This window comes from Hippocampus guttulatus, chromosome 4 (genome assembly GCF_054856545.1).
Source record: "Hippocampus guttulatus isolate MCC_2025c chromosome 4, RoL_Hgut_1.0, whole genome shotgun sequence".
NCBI classification, from domain to species: domain Eukaryota; kingdom Metazoa; phylum Chordata; class Actinopteri; order Syngnathiformes; family Syngnathidae; genus Hippocampus; species Hippocampus guttulatus.
The window spans coordinates 8,515,000-8,532,787 of NC_141264.1; the positions used below are offsets into that span (position 1 = coordinate 8,515,000).

At 39.3% G+C, this 17,788-nt stretch overlaps 1 protein-coding gene across 2 annotated transcripts; it reads left to right on the forward strand.

Annotated features, from left to right (window-relative positions):
- The first annotated feature begins 1,363 nt into the window (after nt 1-1,363).
- On the forward strand, nt 1,364-15,702 carry accs (1-aminocyclopropane-1-carboxylate synthase homolog (Arabidopsis)(non-functional)). 2 transcript variants are annotated; one of them, XM_086110007.1, is made up of 16 exons: nt 1,364-1,461; nt 2,878-3,563; nt 6,424-7,160; nt 7,257-7,316; nt 7,408-7,478; nt 7,556-7,625; nt 9,031-9,097; nt 9,783-9,880; nt 11,480-11,557; nt 11,656-11,756; nt 12,626-12,715; nt 12,823-12,868; nt 13,016-13,157; nt 13,541-13,683; nt 13,842-13,995; nt 14,759-15,702. In XM_086110007.1, the coding sequence occupies exons 2-16, from the start codon at nt 2,921-2,923 to the stop codon at nt 15,175-15,177; spliced, it is 2,919 nt and encodes a 972-aa protein (XP_085966133.1). In that variant the 5' UTR covers nt 1,364-1,461; nt 2,878-2,920; the 3' UTR covers nt 15,178-15,702. The 2 variants fall into 2 exon arrangements, with proteins under 2 accessions (XP_085966133.1, XP_085966132.1); XM_086110006.1 differs by having other exon boundaries at nt 6,466-7,160.
- The last annotated feature ends 2,086 nt before the right edge of the window (nt 15,703-17,788 follow it).

Here is a 17,788-nt window from a genome sequence, read left to right on the forward strand (position 1 = left end):
TACAGGTATTTTAAACCAGGCGAGCGCCTGGCCACAGCGCTCAAGCATGCACCTTGCTTGAAAAGTCAAATCGGATAATTTTCCTCAACAAGAACTGTTTTTGAATTTTTTTTCAGCACAGGCTGATAATTTGGGCGGGGTTGCCAAGTACTGTACTTGCAGAGGACAATGATCTGTGTAAAACTGTAAATATGTTTTCATGAGGGTTTTCACAAATTATGCTCTTGTGAAAGTGCAGCCTTCCCCATTTGAAAACACAAATACATTAATATCATTTTTATTGTAGTTCAGGAGGTTTGATATTCATACTGGTTTTAGAACCCCTTTAGAAGATTAATACATATAGTAAAAAGATACATAATAAGTAAAAGTATGGAATTGAAATTCAAAGAGGAGTTGAAATTATTTCATCCAAAAATAACACTCTTATACTTCAATCAGTGGTGTCAAGTCTTTTTCTTTCCGGGTCCACATACAGGTATGTAAAAATCAAAGGAGGCTTAGATCCATCCACCCTTGCACTGAGCAAAAAAAATCAAATTTCCACATTTAAAACCATAACATAAGTATTTTATACTAAGCCGACCTTGGAGTCATGTCCTCATGGAATGATATGTGATTGGTTGAAAACCGGGATGCGAGAGAATGAATTTCTCTTCTGCCGCCTTGCCACAGATTTTGGAAATAAAGCACTGTAGTACTATGCAGGCAAATGACACTGTCCGTGTTAAATGTTCGTTTTAGTTTATGGATGGCAAATAAATGAATGGCAGTAGTTTGGACACGCTTGTGTCATAAAAGAATATAATGCTCAAATATAAAATGAAAATAATTAATAATTTAACGTAAGTTTACACTTGATTTAAATCATGCAAACGTATTTTGACACGGCCTGCCCCCTAAAAGAATCAGACTATGTGCAAATTCAAACAAAGCCTAAAACTACTTTCTACTCAACATGTATTCTAGGGCTGCCAAAATTAGTCGATGACTTTAATGAATTTAAGTCCTCGACTAGTCGGCATTATTTTTGCAGTTTTGTTTCTCCTCTGAAAGCAGCATCTGTCACTCCCGCCGCCCAGTCTGCATTTTTTGTGCCCAGTTGACGCACATGCGCAGTAGCGTTGATCCGGGCCAGCCGTGACGCCACTGGCAAAGCTACGCCTCCACCGACCAGTTGCAATGAACAGGACCGCCAGTGTAGTATGATAATGCTATCATGGCTAACCGTCATCGGACATCGAAAGTTTGGGAACATTTTAACGAAGACGTCAGAGCGAAGAATGTGCAATGTAGAATATGCAAAGTAGAAATTGCCTTTCATGGTAGCACGACGGCAATGCGCGAGCATTTGCGACGGAAGCACCTTTTGTCCGATTCTATTTCTGACGACGAGGGACAGTCGTCTCGGATTCTGTAAACAACTTGTCTGGTTAGCTTAGCTGCTAACATTATGTCAACGTGAGTGAGTTATTCATAGCTGAGTTGTAATGTAAACTTTAACATGATCTTTAGACCAACAATGACATCAGCACTTATCCCCATGTGTGTATTGCAAACATTGTTACAGCAATGCTATATCTGAATAGGAAATGCGGCGACGATGGTTTTTTTTAACGCTACCTCCACCCCATCGGAGCGGATCTTCACTGCAGCAAGGAACATCTGCGCTCAAAAGCGAGCAAGCGTTCCGCCAGAGCACATAGAAATGTTCACCTTCCTGGCAATGAACAACAGAGTTCTGTAGATTAAGATGAGAGGTGGAACGTAGTACAAATTGTGAGCACTGAGCACAAAATGACTTTTTAATTGTCTTTGAGTGAGACAAAAACTTCATTTTTGTGGAGAATGTACTTTTCGATTTCGATGTCTACCTCATTTGGTTTTGAAATATGATTGAAGACTTTAAAGATGTATTAAATTTTGTTTTCTTGAGCCCAAATTTACTCAGATGGTAGCACAGTCTTGTAAATGTAAAAACCGAACTTATCAGGCATTTAAGGCCATTGCAGTAAAAATGTATTTTTATATGACGATAATTTGTATTCATAACAGTAATTGGTGTGTATACTGTAACTATGCAGTTTTTTGTTCTATGTTTAAATGCACCTAACATTGTTATAAATGTTAAAGGCAACAGTACTTAACTAAAAGTTCAAATATTGTACTATCAGCATAATTGTCTCTGTTTTTAGATTGCCCAAGGAATGCTGGAAATTGAATAAAATTTGAATGTACGATCATAATTTTCTTCATGATTAATTTTTACATACCTTGAGGAATTCAAGATGTAAGATAATGGCTATATAAGAGGAGCTGATTGCTGGTGCTGTATGCTGCGATTTGCATACCGTCGCCCTCTTAAAATAATGGCTTCGGTCATTTAAAAAAATGCCTTAAATATCGGCTACATTCAAAGTTAAACATATCATTTATTTATATACCTGAAATGAAATCAGAATCTGGTAAAAAAAAAAAAGTTTTCTGGGAAAAATAAAGACTGAAGCAGTTACTTTAGGAGGCTGATGATATGATCCGATTTGTCGACTAATCGTGATTACTGTTGGTGATTAGTCAACTACTAAAATAAGCGTTTGTTGCAGCCCGACTGTATTCTGAAATACCATACTGCATTTGCAAACTAAATGCCAGGAAAAAGTGTTAATTTTTCTGTCTTGGAAATTGACGGTTTGAGTGAAGTTTTGCTAAAGTCAATGCTAAAAATAAAGAATACCATTGCTACAAAAGTGTACGAACCTTGTAAATTAAAGACAGAAGGATTGACACTAAAACGTCATTGCATCCTTGCTCAACTTGCGTGGTCTGCGTGTCTCAAGTTGTGATGATAATGTTTAGCCTGCTGATTCTTCTTGCCAGTTTTGCAGACAACGTCGTCACATAACCTCCAGCCAGAGGAAAGATGGACCCTCGCTGCAGGAGGCACGAGCGAGGCAGCAACTGGACGGACCAAGAGATCGTGGAGCTGCTCCAGCTGTGGTCCGAGGACTCCATCCAGATAGAATTGGAAAGCTCATTGCGCAACCAGCGTGTGTTTGACCGCATCGCACTCATTCTGCGCGAAAAGGGCATGTTCCGCACAGGCGACCAGTGCAGGGAGAAAATTAAAAAGATGAAGCTGGAGTATCGTCGTATTAAGGACAACCACAAATCGAGATCTTGGAAATTTTACGATGTGATGGATCGAGTTTTAGTTAACCGACCGGCTCTCACATCTTCCACTCAGGGTGGAACATTTGTTGCACAGCAATTGTTTCAGAGCCCAGATAGAAGTGACTCATTGTTGCAGGGGAATTCCTCCCTAGGCTCTTTTGGTCCAGCTACTTCGGGTGGGTTTCTATTTGGTCAGCCCCCTAAAACTGAAGATCCACTGGATGTAAAATGTGAGGATGCTGAGGCAATCCTGCTGAACACTGATGTTGCACAACCAGATCTGTGTTACAGATCAGGAGATGAACAGGAAACAGATGGAAGATCTTTACTGGGAACAGAGGATATACTCGCTCAAGGCGACAATTCTGCTTTTTCAAAAATTTCCCCTTCAGGTTGTTGTTGTTTTCTTTTTAAATTACCGGTACATTATTTTTTACAGCAGACATTGCATCACAACATTATTGACACTTGTGAAATTTTAACTGAAAACTGTACTAACATCATGTTACATTTTGATTGAAAGGGTCAGAGGTTTAGTAATTTAACATTGATTCCGTTTACATGCAAAAAAAAAAGTCAACCTCTGCTTTGTGGATTTTGCATGTATATAATTTTTCAATTGAACAAAAAACGGATCAAAGGATAAAGGAGGAACTTGGTCTTCCTATGCATTTAAACGATTTGTTCTCAATGTTTTAAAACATTTGAATTTTGACCTTCACCTGAATACTCTATTGACGGCATGTAAATGTAGTCAGCATTAATTATTGTGGGTAAGGTTTGCAACAATATTACTCCTTACTGTGAGGAATTTAAAGGATATTTTGGGTTGAAGTTAAAGTATCACATACAGTTCAACCACTATAAGTGTTTAATAATACTTCTCTTTTTGTAACGATGGAATTTTCTACTAATTGGACAATTTTGTTTTCATAGAGCCCGTTATGCTACGTTCAAACCGAAGGTGAAGTGTCATTTCACCTCACATTTCTCCCAAGAGTTTGATAGGTTGGATGCAAACATAACTCCTCCATTGAGGCCACGCCACAACGGAGAAAAAGAGGTGCTTCCTCATGTGACAAAAAAAAAACAAACATGTTTTGAAACATCGCTTCTCAGGATGCTCTGGTTTCCTCCCACATTCCAAAAAACTTTAACTAATCCCTATAGGTGTGACTTTTACCACTAATGGTTGTATGTTTATGTTTGCCCTGCAACTGGCTGGCAACCAGTTCAGGGTGTAGCCCGTCTATTACCCGAAGGCGGCTGGGATAGGCTCCAGCATGCTCCTTGACACTTGTGAGGATAAGCAGATCAGAAAATGTGCATGGATGGATGCAACATGGCTCACCTATTCGGTGGCTGGTGGTTGTGTTAAGATTTTGGCTTATGTCAAATGCTATTGATAGCTGGGGCTTAGATAAGCAAATGTTGCTAATATTTGTCCACTGTAGGTTTGTGACTCCCCTTGAGACACACCTCCTTCACTGCCAGCCATTTTAGAGCATTTTGACACCAACAGGATTTTTTTTTTGTCAATGATTATATATACTAAATGAGAGAATAGACCCTCTCGTTTCACTCGGAGAAAAAAAAAAGTTTGATTCTGCCTTTTTACATTTTTTAAAAATAGCCATTTCTCCTAGTAGACTCACAAATAGTGGACTGACAAACTACTGATCTCATATCTGAAATGGAGCATCGACTGGTGGTTGTGCATCAGTAAAGCTATTTCTCAGTTTGAAATTTACAGTAGAGTAGCATCATATGCTCTCTCACCCATTACTGTTGAAAAACAGAAATTGACTTGTCAATGGCAATGATTTAGTTAAGGGCTATAAATATAAACTTGACTTGCTAGTTCATCGGGCGTAAACTGGTAAATACAACAGTATCTCACTACTGAGGGAAATGTAAACAAAGGAAATGTTTCAACCAACATTAATAATTTTTTTGTGCTGCTTGTCCTCATTAGGTATACAAATGATGTGGCTTATGTCCAACTACACGCTGACATTGGGCGAGAGGCAAAATAAACCTTGAACTGGTCATCAGCCATCGCAGAGCACACAGACAAACATTTCACACTTACATTCACACTTACGGGAAAGGCATTAAAAAATCTAACTGCATGTTGTTGGAAAGTTGGAGGAAGCAGGAGTACCCAGAGAAAACCCACACAAGGGCAGGGTGAATGTACAAACTCCACTCAGCCAGACTCAGGATTTGGAGTAGACTTTACAAAGATCTGATCGGCAGGGTCAGATCAATAGCATCATTGATCAGATCTGCAAAATTAGCACAACCACAATCCCATTCACTCCAGGGACATTCTGTGCTGCCATCATTAATGATCCAAGGTTTCTGATCTAGAATCCAATTTTTTTTCCCCAAAAATGTTAATTTAGGCATTTCGTTTTGGGGTGGTCAGAGTTTCCCTCCATTTTCCGTGTCTTGAATGTTTATCGTTTTCTGAGAAATCTTAGGGCTCAATGAATTATTTTTTTCCCTCAACACGCAGGGTCAGCCCGACATTTTTTTATAGACCCCCCATCACTCACCAAACCAAACCAAACAAACAAACAAAAAGACAATTGTTTTACAAAAAATATATATACAGTATTGTCTTTTATGCATGTGCAATATGTATTTTTTCTTTTTTATGCGCATATTAAATTGGATATTTGAATGTCAGTATAATGATTAGCAATTTACTGCAGTTTAAAATGGCATGAGGTAATAATATTGATGTTTAGAGTATTTGTACTACTCAAGCTTAGTATTAACAATATTGAGAACACTACTAACGTGATGCAAAATTTTAATATGCTTTCGACAATTTTAATTCACTCAACATCCAACTAGGATTAAAACCCTGACAAATGAAGTGGAAAGTAGCATGAGACTATGAATAGCAGGGGGGGAAAAACAACACCATTTGGAATACTGTTATTCTCTACAAATTATTTTAAGACCCCCTTTGCAGCCCAACTAAATAATAAAAAACATTGATAATGCATCACCATCAAGTCTGGCAGAGATAGGAATCAGACAAAAGAGGGCAGCAGTGGGAAGGAGTTAGGGGAATTGAGTGTCGATGCCTGGACTTACTTGGAATTATTTTATTTTTTTCATTTTACAGTAATTGATCATTGCTTTGCATTCGATTCTATTGGCCTACTGTATTTTCCATGTTAAGAGTTAATAGAAACAACTGTCATGATACTCTCTATGCTTTTTTCATATCCACAGGTTTAACTGACCTGAACATTGCTTTGTCTGCTTCCAACTTAGGCAATGTTCCTGTGCCACATGACACATCTCAGGAGAGCCTCCCTTCCCCAGCTGCAACAAAACACAGGAGACGTCGTAAGGCAGGCAAAACCGTGTGTGGCCATGGAGGTGGAAAGTGTTGCAGCCAGGGCCCCCTCAACAAAGCGCTTGCCAAGCTCCTCGTGTGGCAGCAGTGCGCTGAAGATCGCCTCGTCTGCTGGGAGAAGGCACGGCTCGAGAAGGAGTTGCAAGCTGATGAGCGCAGACAGCAGCAAGAAGAGAAGAGAGCGGAACGGGAGCGCCAACATGAGTTGCACCTGTTCAACATGCTCACTGGGGCGTTAACTGCAGCCAGACAGGGTGCTGCGACCACCGAAACGGCACCCACTAACACCGCCGTCTTCCTGCTAGACCATCAGTCAGCTTTACTGGCGACATCAACGGCCTCCTCTGCCCCATCCTCATCTCAGCCACGTACACAGGCTCCCTCCGCACTCTCTGTTTCCACTAAGGCGACAATGAAGTCGGAGCTGCACCCATCAGTCAAGACCTTCACATCTTCTGAGAGTGTGTTGGCAACTGTGAGAGGTGCGAAGTCTCCCGAGGCCAGCGTGTACCTGTCCAATCGTGGTAACAGCATTCGACAGCAACAAGGCATCCTCCAGGCAGGCTTTGCTCACTATGGAGCAAACAAATATGACATAGACAACCCTAACGTGAGTCAACTCTTCCACAGTGCCGGTAACATTTAGCAGATAGGTTTTAGAAACGCAAAAGTCATTACAGTTGTCTCTCTGTGCCCCGTGTCCCAGGGTGTTATCAATTTGGGCACAAGCGAGAACAAGCTCTGCTATGATCTTCTTCATAAAAGGGTAATACGTGCTGAGATTTATATTTTGATGAACTTTGGCATGCATTAATGCAGTACGAGACAGTACAGTTTCACTTTGCTTTCCAATGCAGTTGACCCGATCTGACATGCTACATGTTGACCCAGCACTGTTGCAGTATGGCGATTGGAGAGGACATACGTTGTAAGTGATTTGCTTTTATTTTGAATTCAAAAAAAAGACAATTTTTGAATAATTCTATTTCAATCTTGTTCTTTCAGCCTGAGAGAGGCGGTTGCCGAGTTTCTAACTCACTATTGCCGTTCTCCAAAGCTACTGAAAGCTGACAATGTAAGTGGAATTCATTTCATAATGTAATGGTTACTGGCTAAACATTTTCCCATGATTTCATTACATTCGAAATGATTTCATATAAATGTGCAATAGATTGCTCTACTTCACCTCTACTGGCATAACAGCTCTTATGCAGTGCTATGAAAAAGTTTGGACACCCCTGATTATTTTCAAGAATTTCCTTTATAAATCATTGGTTGGTCAGATCAACAATTTCAGTTAAATGATAAAAATTGAAAAGTGAAATGAAGTTTATAGGATTTACAGAAAGTGTGCAATACAGTAATTACTTACAAATATATACAAAAGTCATCAGGTGCATAAATTTGGGCACCCCAACAGAAAAATGACATCAATACAGCAGTTTCATTATTATAACATAAAGAGGTTTTGTCATGTTATAATAGTCATGTAATTTCATTCAACGTGTCATAGTTTCCTGACTTTGTCTGGCAAACATGAACAGTTCACATTGTTAGTCTAGCAAATGAATGTTTATGCTCTTAAACAGCAATAAATTGGGGACTTGCATTTTCAAGAGATTTAACATACGTGTCATCGTGCTGTTGTTTTGACGTGTATGCAGATTCTGCAGGAGACATACAAGTACAATGACAGTCTGGACCTTCAATAAAAAGAGAGAACTGCCGAGTTTTACACACAAGCAGTATTGATTTTTGTCTTGCATAGGGCTACCTCAACAGTACACCGAAAGTAGAATGGCACTGCTTCTGCATCTACTCCCGGTTCAATTTCAAAATGTATTATTCCCTGATGAGAAATCCAATTAGCACCCTGTTTGTCTTTGTTGCACCACACAGATTGATAGGTGCACTAACAGGCTCCTAAGCTGAGGTTGGCTGGGTTCTCTTCCTTGCCCAATGGCAGCTGGAAAGAAGTCAGGATCCAGACTAGCATATCACCACCAACCAGTTACAATTAGTGTTTGGGCAGCTTTATTTGGGGTTCTTCGTTTGACGTTGATTGAAATACCGATAGCATGCCTTCTTGGCTGTCGCCTCTAAATATAACTCGGTAAATTAGCACTATTTGCTGTATTGAAGAAGACTGAGACTCGTGAATGTGATTAAAAATGAATGAGGAAGTTGTTATTGGTGTAATTTTCATGAGAGGAATTACCCCACACTGGCTTTGCAGGCTGTAGGCAATTCACCAACTAATTTAAATTGAGAGAGAGAGAAAAAAAACAAGGCCACGGGTTTGTTTTTGTTTTTTTTATAGCTGATGTTGCCAATTGAGTTAATTTGAATTTCTTGATTGGCCAAATTGCCATTTGCTTCAAGTTTAGCAACTAAATTAATTTGTGCATCATCGGGCCCTCCGTGGTGACAAGGTTATTTTCGGCTGTGAAATAACGCGGTTCATTTGTGTACTTATTCAGGTTGTGGTGATGAATGGATGTAGTGCCCTCTTTTCGTGCATTGCAGCAGTCATTTGTGACCCAAAAGGTAAGTTCCCAAATGTATATACAGTAATAACCTCTTACTGCCACTGTGCTGGCTGACAACTACAAAAAACACACACATTAACCACTGGAAATTTAGAGTTTGAATGAACCAGCGTGGCTGGAAACATAATCTTAGGAGGTGCGTATTTACAAAATAGAGGAATGAAGTCTGCTCGTTGCCATTTAAAGAACTAAACCCAAGATGTCAAGACTTGTACATATTTTCTTTATCAGCAGCTGTTTGTGTGTGTGTGTGTGTGTGTGTGTTTTAAAACGTTCTATCCACCTTCTTATACTCGCCTATGGTCTTTTCACTCTCCCGAGGGTGCGAAATGACAAAATGGTGACATATGTTTGCGATTTCCTCCCCTGCTTGTTTACTAAGAATGTCAAGGAGTTAGTAAAGAATAAACAACTCTCCACTGGCGCTTCTGATCTGCAGCTGATAATGATTTCACTCAACATGGTGCCTGCCCATTGATTGATTATTCTGTTGAATTCTTATTCCATGAAAGCTGTAATAGACTAACGTGACGAGTGCTGGAACATACATGGTATTTTCTTTACGTTTTTTTAAAGTTTTGTTCCCCTTTCAGCACTATACATTTTGCATTTTACGAGAAAATGTTTCCACCTCCAGTGTCCAAGTGGCATTGTATATCAAAACAATGTTTTCTTTTTTGTAGATGCCATTCTCATTCCTAGCCCTTTCTATGGTGCTATTACTGAGGACGTGCAGTTGTACAGTGATGTCAAGTTGTTCCATGCTCCTCTCGAATCTGAGGTAGGAACACGCATCTTGGATTCATTTGCTTCATATCAACAGTAGATATCCAATTGAACCCCTGAATATTTGTGATACGACATTTGCAAATTCACCTATCCTGACAACACCCACCCCTCATCCACTACTTGTTCACTTTTTTTTTTGAGATCCCTGCTTATTTGCATTTTTCCCCATATTTTTTTTCATTAAATTATAAGAGAGTGTCAATTATTCACAAATTTTCCCTATCCGCAAACGGACTCCATATTCCCACAGACAACGGGGGTCCCTTATACTGCCATGATTACTGTATATCAGTGGTCCTCAACGAGAAATGCTGTAGGTCCACTTTTTCTTTTTTTCTTTTTTTTTATAATACCAAGGTCCGGTCCCATGCACGGCGGTCATGGGGAGCAGGGCTATATGCCCATTTAGTATGGTCAAGCCAAGCTTATACAAATCAACACTCCTCACAACCAACCAATAATGGGGTGGATGAAAATAACAATCATTCACTTTGCCAGTACACAGCAAATAATGAGAGGTATTGTGTTGAGGCACAGGAACTCCTTTATTTTGTTAAGTTGTGCCTGCTTAATAATAGAAATAACCCTTTTAGGGAAATAAGACATGTTTACTTTAACTTTGTTAAACAGTAGTTGTCTTTTTTTCCCTTAATTTAACAAAAACAAAACAAAATACTCATTTTCCCAAAATAAATACGAAACATGAAAACAAAAATATTATTTTCATTTGTACAATTCCCCTTTTCACATCCCCTCTGAAATCACTGAAAAATATATCAGAAGAGGAGTAAAGAACCATTTTAAATACTGACACAAGGGAGCACAGGAATGTGCAGTGCTGTTCTTCCACTAAAGGTGAATGCAATGTCTGAGGCATGCAAATATTATTTGAGGACGCCATTGGGATGTTCATTTACCATGTTCTGCTGTCAAACAGCTGCAAAGATCCCCGGGTAGACGGGAGCAAAACTGCACACAATCGAAACCTCCCGCGATTCGTCTTGTCTAATTGTCTGTGTGCGGCTCTCCTGGGCTGAAGCTGTGAGCACACTGTGGCGTCGCGCATGCGTCTGTTTCATGACACAATCATCCATTTTGAATGCGTGTGTATTGGTATGGACGCGTGCTGACGCTTATGTATGCGCACACCTTAAGTTCAGAGGAGCCAATCAGCGCATCGTTATCGCCGACATGCCCTGCTCAGCCAGGGTCTCCAGTTAGTCAAACGTTATACACACACAGTCGCGCTGCTGCGGTCCTCTGCAATACATCTGTTAGTGCACGCAAATAATACAACGGATAATTTTAACAAGCGATCGCGGTAATGGGCAGATTATAGTCCAAAAATATAAAATGTATAACGTAAAAATCACTTTATAATTTATTATTTTATACAATTTGCCGAGGGTCCGGACAGAGGAGGTCGGCGGTCCGGTCGTGGATCGCGGTCCGCCAGTTGAGGAAGACTGCTGTATATAATACAATCAGCGACACTCTTTCCACTTTAGCTTAAGGTGCTCCAGTTAATGTGATACAGTGGGCGCTCTGTTGATGTTGAGACCTGTCTTCTTATTTTGAAAAATATTTATAGGATGGTAACGAAGATGGTCGACTTTTTCACCTCACCGTGAGCAAACTGGAGGAAGCTATGCAAAGAGCTAAGCAAGAGGTAATCTACGCATCCGTTTGCTTCACGGTTCAATTCTGCAGCGAATTCCGGAAGCACAAATCCTGTTTCATTGATGAGCAACTGTCGCTTTTCAATAGGGGGTGAACATTCGGGCTATTATTCTGGTGAACCCTCACAATCCTCTTGCTGAGATCTACACCCCAAATGAGATGCTTTCCTTCTTGCAGTTTGCCAAAAGGTCTGTTTTGCCCCGCACTTCATACATGCTTATGGTAAAGCATAACATAATTTATAACTGAAGGTAACATACAGCAGATATAAAAAGTTTACACACCCCTGCAGAATTGCCAGGTTTTTGTGATTATTGAAGAAAAGCGCTATATAAGTGACAGCACATTTACATATTTGAAAAGGGGTAACCCAGGAGTCTTATTTGGGTTTTTAAAAGCCCCAATCTGAGTATATTCGGGTTTACATGACTTTTCGAAACCTGCCGATATTCCGGTTTTGAAAGGTTTATTGACTGCAAGTAAACATAATCAATGTGAGTGTGAATCATTTGTCTGTATGTGCCCTGTGATTGGCTGGTGACAAACCCAAGTTATACCCCGCCTCCTGCCCAAATTCAGTTGAGATAGGCTCCAGCTCAGCCAATTAGGATAAGCGGTCTTGAAAATGGATGGCTGGATTGAAGATAATTTAAAATACCATGACATTACATGTAATCCTCCTGGTCTGCAGTCCCGCAGCTTGCCAAAACACACCATACACCGCTTGACATTTTACGGACGAGAGCCTCTGTCTCACGAGAAGTGACAGGTGTCCTTCATGTTGTTTTAACAGCCTTCTTAAGAATCAGCATATTGTCATTTTCAGCAATGTGATCCGGAAGGTCCTGAAATTTTTGTTTCGTAAATGGTCTTGCCAACAAAAAGGCCAGTGTAGACCTTCACAGTCAATCAGCTGCTGTAACCATGAATCACAGTTTTTTTTCTACTTGTATAGTATGCCTTTACTTTAGGTCATGTCATTGTTGTAAAACTGTTGTCATAGTTTTTGCGCTATATGTGGGTATTCTGCGCTAAATCGCTCTGCCGTCTGCTTTAGAAATGAGATCCATGCCATCATAGATGAAGTGTACATGCTGACGGTGTTTGATGAATCAGTAACATTTCACAGTGTCCTCAGTATGGAAAGGTACGGTGTTAACTTCTCCTCTTTATTATTACTCATGTGTACCCTTTATCATGGTAATTATGGCTGAAGATCACCTCTTAACTGCTAATGATGTGCCCTTATTTCAGTTTGCCCGACCCACAGAGGACACATATAATGTGGGGGCTGAGCAAGGTACGTGCTTGTGCTGCATCACATTATGCGGTCGACTTTTTTTTTTTTTAATGACTCCTGACAGAACTGTAAATTCTCTGCTTTTCCTTTACGAAAGATTTACCGTCAGTGCTCTTTTGCTTGTTGACTTCATCTTGACCTTTCCAGGACTTTGCAATGGCTGGAAACAGGGTAGGCACTCTTTATACTGAGAACCAAGACCTTGTGGAGGCTTTGACCAAATTAGGCTCATTCCATGGTGTTACCGGGACATCTCAGCATCAGGTTGCACAACTTCTTCAGGACAGAGGTATGGGTCAATGCCTTGTGAAAAGCCTGCTGTTGTAGTTTTACCCTAAATATTGGAAAAAATGATTCTTTATTGCACAAAACCAATTCATACCAATACAGTGGAAAATTGCCATTCTCAAACTGAAGGGTCACTTTATTAAGTGGCACTTTCTTTGATAAAGTTGGTAAACCTGGCTGTAGAAGATCAGCTTGCATAGTCGAGGTCGAAATGTGTGCTTCAGATTGATGTGTCTCTCTCTCTCTCTCTCTCTCTCTCACTCACTTCCGAGGTACATCTTTGTGCCATTCAGCTTTTGCCACAAATTGTGCTACACAAATATTTGTAACATAATGTGTACTGATGCTGCGCTGCTAATGACTCCTCCCGCTGTCACGTTGTAGAGTGGATCAGCAAGGAGTTTTTGCCTGAGAACAGACGTCGATTGAAAGCTGCTCATCGCTACCTGACGGATGAGTTGCAGACAATGGACATTCACTACCTGGACAGTTCTGCTACTTTGTATGTCTGGGCTGACTTCAGGAAGGTAACTTGACCAAGGTCACATTGTAATGCTCTGGATGCTAGGGTTGATAATCAAATGCTAATTTGTGCAAAGGTAATTGGATTGCAAGCTGAAAGTCATCTTCTTTAAAATCATTGTATTCACTGGGTTTGATGCCACTTGCTTGTGTCTTTTGCTAGTTTCTCAGATCCCCATCATTTGAGGAGGAGTTGTATATGTGGCGATGCTTCCTCAAACATAACGTTGTCTTAAGCTGTGGGCAAGCCTTCTCCTGCTGCACACCTGGCTGGTTTCGCATCGTATTCGCTGACCAACAGGACCACCTTCAACATGGTCTGTCATTTTCGATACAGGAGTAATATTTAGTACAGCCCATTGTGTATATGCCATTGTCTACAAATTAACAAGTGTGTTTATTTATTTATTTCTTTTTTTATTGAAAGGAATGAACCCCTGCTATTTGTATAGGTGATAGGGGAACAAAGCCGCGCCACCAATAGTGAACGGCAAATAATTGCCCACCTGCCCCCAAAGAAAATAGGTTGTATTTACCTACAGAAGCCACAGGGTGGCATCAAAGCCCTACTTTTGTCTAAATGAAGCTCTGCAACTTACCGGTTCTTCAACATAACTCATTGGCACCAAAATGCCACCAGATCGTGGCTAAGCAATACTTTTACTGCTTTGCCCTGAGCACATTGCAGTTAGAAAGTGCCAAACAGATTATTTTATAAATGATCAATCATTAGCCATGTCTGTGTGCCGAACAATGTAACATTACATTCATACGAGGGTATCGGTTTACTGCTAAGTACACTTGCACTTGTCACATTTCAGCATTTCATGCACGTATTCTACAGCTGATTATTATTATTTTTTGCTACCGAAGGGGAGTTTGCTCAAATGTCAACTGTTTAGCTTAAGCGTTAAGGGTTAAGGAGTCCCTCGTGAAAATGTATGAAATGAACACTCAGCCTTTTGTTTACTGCGCAATAAATGAGTGAATAGCTTTGATATTACTTGCTCGGATCCTTGTTCATACGTTAACTGAATTCCATTTACTGACTTCTTTTGTGTTCAATTTGTTTTGTTTTAGGACTCAAAAGAATCAGAGAGGCCTTAAAAGAAATGAAAGAAAGCAGTACCAACAGAGATTTCTTCATTGTCAAAGAAGCCAGTGAGGAGAGCGAGAGACCAGTGAATGAGGACAGTGCACCTTCCGACAATGGTACAATTGAAAATTCAACATCATCCCCCCAGAGCAAGTCATCAGACCAGCTGAAGGAGAAGGCGTGTTCTGTTCTTGACACGAGCTCGCTGGGCCCTGATGAGCTTGTGTTGCTTGACTGCCAAGCCGCTAAGCCTGCAGAGAGCCTGGACACTCTGATTGGTACGCTCAAGCATCAAATCCGCTCTTCTGATTGGTTGGAAAAGAACACGCCAGAACGGTCTGCAGGGGAGGACCCAGAGATTCTTGATGTGTTTCAAACCCTGTTGGCACAAGCCAGAAAGTAAAATTATGGATAAACAGGCAAAGATGTGGCTGCCAAATTACAGCAAGTAGTACTTAAGAAACTCTCTTGTGACTTTATGTTTATGGCGAAAAGCTCAACATGAACACCCAAAGGTTGATTTTTTTTTTTTATGTGTTTTTATTTATGGGAGCGGTGGTTGGGGCTCAAGCTGAGAGAAGGACCGCAAGAATTAGGTATTTGGTTGACCAGGCTTTATATCTGAAATGATACTCTATAGTTGGGATTTGATGGGAGACCAATTTGCTTTGCAATCCATCCTTGGGCATGATATTTGTCTGATAACATAAGAAAACCTTTATTCGTCTCACAATGGAGAAATTCGCAATCTACAGCAGCAAAATTTAGAGGGAAGAAAGTAGAGGAAAAAAACCCCTAAATATTTACATGCACACATACATTTTAAACAAATGAACTGTACACAGTACAGAATGCAATATAAAATATAAGATATAAGCATATATGCAACTGCTTATATATGCTGCATAAAGTGGCTGCGCTATTTACAATGGGGTGAGTGGGGTGGGGGGGGGGTCTAGGTTTTCCCTGTGTGTTTATTCAGCAGCCTCACAGCAGTCGGCAGGGACGAGAGGCGGTACCTCTCCCTCTTGATGAATTAAATGTCAAATGTAATGAAACCAAAACAACCAACATTAAAATTTTTCTGATCCAATTTCATTGTATTCAAATTTTCATATATACACTCATAACAGCAATCATTTTACATTATGATGATTTTTTAAGCCTCATTTATTCAGCAAGACAATTTGTTGTTTGTTTGTTTGTTTATTGAACATAAAGCATATATACAGTAATAATTTGACAGAAAATAAGGTAGATAAAAAAAGTAAAAAGAAAGAAATCAATCTTCATTCAACACAGTTATTATGTTCAAGGAAGTAGGAAGAAGTAAAAAACTTATCTAGTCCTACCCCGTTATGTGATTGTATCTAATAAATCATTTTTATATCAATCAGAAAAGAAAAAAGTAAGAAGAAAGAAGTCTCCATTAAGGCTCATACTTTACCCTTAACCGTGATATTTTTACAACTTTTGGTTTGTATCGGGATTATATACTTCCACACCCTGACACTCTTGTGTCAATTTTCTCTTGTATTCATAATGGATATTTATATACCTTTCTCTATTTATCAACTTAGTTCTGATTTATCATTATATTTAATGTTTTGAATTTATCATTTTAACTCTGATTGATGTAGGTTGTTTGTACTATTTTTTTGAATTTGTTTTTGAACTCAGCAAGCGATTTACTCATTTTCAGGTCCGTTTCGAGATTATTCCACAGATTAACACCTTTGATAGATACACTTCTTTGCTTGATGTTTGTTCTTGTTTTGAGTTTTTTGAATAAGTTGGTACCTCTTAAATCATAGCTGCTTTCTCGAATTTCGAAAAACATCTGAATGTTTTGGCAGAGCAGGTTATTGTGTGCTTTGTACATTAATTGGGCGATTTTAAAGTCAACCAGGTCATAAAATTTCATCGTATTTAATTTGATAAATAGTGGATTTGTGGGTTCCGTATATTTTGATCTATTAATAATTCGAATTGCTTTTTTTTGTACGTTGAGAATAGGGAGTGTGTTTGTTTTGCAGGCATTTCCCCATATTTCCACACAGTAGGTCATATATGGTAATAATAATGAAGTGTATAATGTGTACAAAGATCTCTTATTTAGCACTTCCTTGGTTTTGTAGAGGATCCCTACGGTTTTGGCTATTTTTCTTTTTACGTTATCGATATGTGGCTTCCAACATAGTTTTGAGTCTATTACTAATCCGAGAAACTTGGTTTCATACGCTCTTTCTATCTCAATTGAGTTTACCATAATTTTAGCTTGGTGTTTGATTGGTCTTGTGCCAAAAACAATTAACTTTGATTTTTTCAGGTTAAGTGACAATTTATTTCTGTCGAACCAGTTTTTTAATTTGTTTAATTCGTTTTCTACGGTTGTCAGGAGCTGTTTCAGATTTATTCCAGAACAGTAGAAAGTTGTATCATCAGCAAATAGGACACATTTAAATAGTTTTGAGACCTTGCAGATATCATTTATATATAAGATGAATAGTTTTGGACCAAGCACTGACCCCTGAGGAACTCCGTGAGTGATTTTCAGTTGATTCGTTTTTTTATTGTTGAGTTGCACGCACTGATATCTGTTTTCTAAATAACTTTTTATCCATTTATAAGCTACACCTCTAATGCCATATCTTTCTAGTTTTTTCAATAATATACTGTGATCTATTGTGTCAAAAGCTTTTTTTAGATCTAGGAAAACCCCAACAGTAAATTCTTTGTTGTCTATATTAGTGGCTATTGCTTCCACAAACTCCATAACTGCCATTGAGGTGGTCCGTTTTTCCCTGAAGCCATATTGATTCTCACTTAACAGCGCATGCTTTTGTATAAAGCTATCAAGTCTGCGAGAAAATAGTTTTTCTAATATTTTTGAAAATTGTGGTAGTAGTGATATTGGTCTATAATTTGTAAACCGATGTCTTTCTCCACTTTTATAGATTGGAATAACTTTAGCAATTTTCATTTTTGATGGAAAGATACCAGCTTTGAATGAC